At 57.0% G+C, this 2,745-nt stretch overlaps 1 protein-coding gene across 1 annotated transcript; it reads left to right on the plus strand.

Moving 5' to 3' along the window:
• Positions 1-1,027: 1,027 nt before the first annotated feature.
• Positions 1,028-2,218, plus strand: VOLCADRAFT_101125 (uncharacterized protein; the record flags this gene model as incomplete). The annotated part of the gene is made up of 3 exons (XM_002959580.1): positions 1,028-1,118; positions 1,642-1,776; positions 2,115-2,218. 3 exons carry the CDS (start codon positions 1,028-1,030, stop codon positions 2,216-2,218), a joined length of 330 nt encoding a protein of 109 aa, XP_002959626.1.
• Between the last annotated feature and the right edge of the window lie 527 nt (positions 2,219-2,745).

Consider the following 2,745-nt stretch of genomic DNA (forward strand, 5'->3'; position numbering starts at 1 on the left):
ATAGATTATTTATGACAATGGCAGCAGGCCCCGGATGGCGCTCGACACGTCGAGTTAGCTACTGTGAGCGCGCCTGTCAAGCTGCAAGAACCTGACCTTTTGACCTGGGCTACGTGACATTGGCATTCTCTCTATCGCATTTAGCAATAAGTTACAGTTGTTGAGCACAGTTGATGTACGTTTTTTGGCTCTGATCGATCGGGACGAATGGCATCGTCAGCCATCATCAGGTCGACATGGGGATGGGGAGGAAGAAGATGCGAATTCCGATGGCTTGCAGCTTACAGGAGGCTGTGAAAAAAATGTTTGATCAAATATTTAAGACAAAGTGGTAAAGTAAATATAAGAGCAGTAGCGTACTCCGCAACATATGCGCGATGAGTCGGTCACCGGGATTACGACATAATATGGAAGCTTGCTGATCCTAATCAGGCAATACGGCTTTATTGAAAGACCGTTCTTGACCTAAGGAGCAATCAAACATGCGAGGAATTAGTGTCATGACAACACTGGACACTCTGGGAATCAGGGGCGCTCATTCCGTATACGATTCATGCTCAATCCGGCTAATATTCATTTTGACCCTTCATTCCCACAACCCTCCATTTCATATCGAGGGAACAAAATAATTTTGGAATGAAGGCCCCTTCGTTGCAGATTAAAAGGATTGCAAAAAGGTGAACGCCCCTTCAGTCCCCAAAAAACCGTTTCCATGAAATGAGCCCTCCATCACGTGATATGAACGCATGTTCAGTCCAAAACGATGCGTCTCCAAAACGATGCCCCCGTCCGTCACGTGATATTAATGAATGTTCAGTGCAAAACACTGCCATTTCCAAAAGACGAGCCCCCTTCCTTCACACCCAGCTCGTTCCGATTACTTATGCCTCCAAACGGTGTATGAGTCATATCACTACCCTGGTTGCTTGCATGACTCACCGACCCACCAACCCACCATCCCGAGGCGAGGAGCCCGGTGTTCCTTCCAAGGTACCTGTCACCTGTCACCTGAGCTTACTAATACACCATGGCCCCTACCGCCCCCTACTGCATCATCCTGTCCGCCACCGTCCGCGCCAGGGGCCCCCACCCGCCCCGATCGAGGCAGGACACCCAAGGTAACGCGACCTTTACCCCTATCTCACTAATCCTTGTACCCATGCGGCAGCTCGCCGCTGGCACCCCGTACCGTGATCACATTCGTCAATTCCCTTTACACGTCAATGATGGAGTGCGGCAGGCACCCCCAGCTAGGGCCCCACAGTAGGGGTACTGGCGGTGATCATCGTGGTGTGTGCACCTCGCGTTGTATGTAGCGAGGCAGCAGCAGGCCGGCATTGTGGCAGCCAGTAACTCAATTCCATTTCCCGATCTGGCCATAGTCGTTGTTGTTTGTTGTAGGTTCACATCCCCAAGGGACCTCTCACCCTTGGCGGGCCTGTGATGACCCATGCTCTTACATCAAAAACCTCTGCCGTACAGCCCGCCCCAGGACCGCGGGGCAGTGCAGGGCGGCAAATAAATCCCAGCCTACTTCCACATATTAACCTGCAGCTTGTGAAAGGGTGAGGCGACTCTGCATACGCGTGGTGTATGCGTATTAGATACTTGGCAGCATAGCCCCCCCGATCTGCCCCTCAGAGGGTGTCCTGGTTAGCCACATGGGTGCGGACTGCAGTCGCACGGGCCGTTACTATAATGGACCCACCATCGCCCGCGTCATGGCCCTGGCGCTGCCACTGCTGCTGCTGCTGGTTGTTATTGCGGGGAGTGCCCGTGAGTACTTTTACCTATAATTTCACATCGTATGTACCTGTGTGGAGATCAACTTATTTTGGTCCGCCATGGCTATAGCATGAATGCCATGATATAGGCACACATACATGCCGGGTCAGCTCATCACTGCCCCCACCCGCACACGGGGTAACGTGTCCGGCGGTGCTGGACCTCTCATACCCCGTCCTAACGGCATCGCTGCCCTAGCGGTAACGGACGGTACACTATCTGCCCTGATGACCCCACCCTCCTTGCTTTCCTGCCCACCCGCCCACTCTTGTCCTCTCCCCCCCCACCCTGTTACGCCATCCCACCGCCGCCGCCGCTGCCCTCTACAGCTGCTGTGACAGCCCAGGAAGTGGGACACCGCAAGCTGCTGCAGGCTTCCACATCCACATCAAGTAGGTTGACTGCGGGAAGGAGGGGGCGTGTCCATAGATGAGCATTTGCCATGCACTGCATGGGTGAGCAACACAGGGCCGTCACATGTCTGGGCAACCGGTCCTAGGAATACATGACCCGCCGGGCCGGGACGGCCGGGCAATGTGGTGATGTATTGGTTGCGAGAGGGTGAGCTGGGTGAGCTGGGTTCTCCAGTTTGCAGGGTCTGGGACCAGCTGCAAACTTAAGGAGAAGCAACCCCATGCGCAACCCCAACCGCGACTCCGTGCCCCATGTCCCTTTACACCCCCTCCTCAGCTTCCGGCGGTTCTGCCGCCGCCGCCGCCGCCGCACCCGGTGCTGCCGCTTCCACCGCTGTCGCCGCCGGTGGCGCTGCCGCTGCTGCCAGTGCCGGCGCTGCCGCCGCCGCCGCCTCAGCCGCCTCAGCGGCCGCACCCCGTCCCCCGCCTCCGCGGCCTCCCCCCCCGCCACCTCCGCCTCCTCCTCCACCGCCTCGCCCCGCTCCCGCCGCCAGCAGTGCCTCAGCCGCCGCTTCTGTAACTGTCGTTGCCGCCCCTGCTCCAGCGA

Source organism: Volvox carteri, assembly GCF_000143455.1.
Source record: "Volvox carteri f. nagariensis unplaced genomic scaffold VOLCAscaffold_386, whole genome shotgun sequence".
NCBI lineage: Eukaryota > Viridiplantae > Chlorophyta > Chlorophyceae > Chlamydomonadales > Volvocaceae > Volvox > Volvox carteri.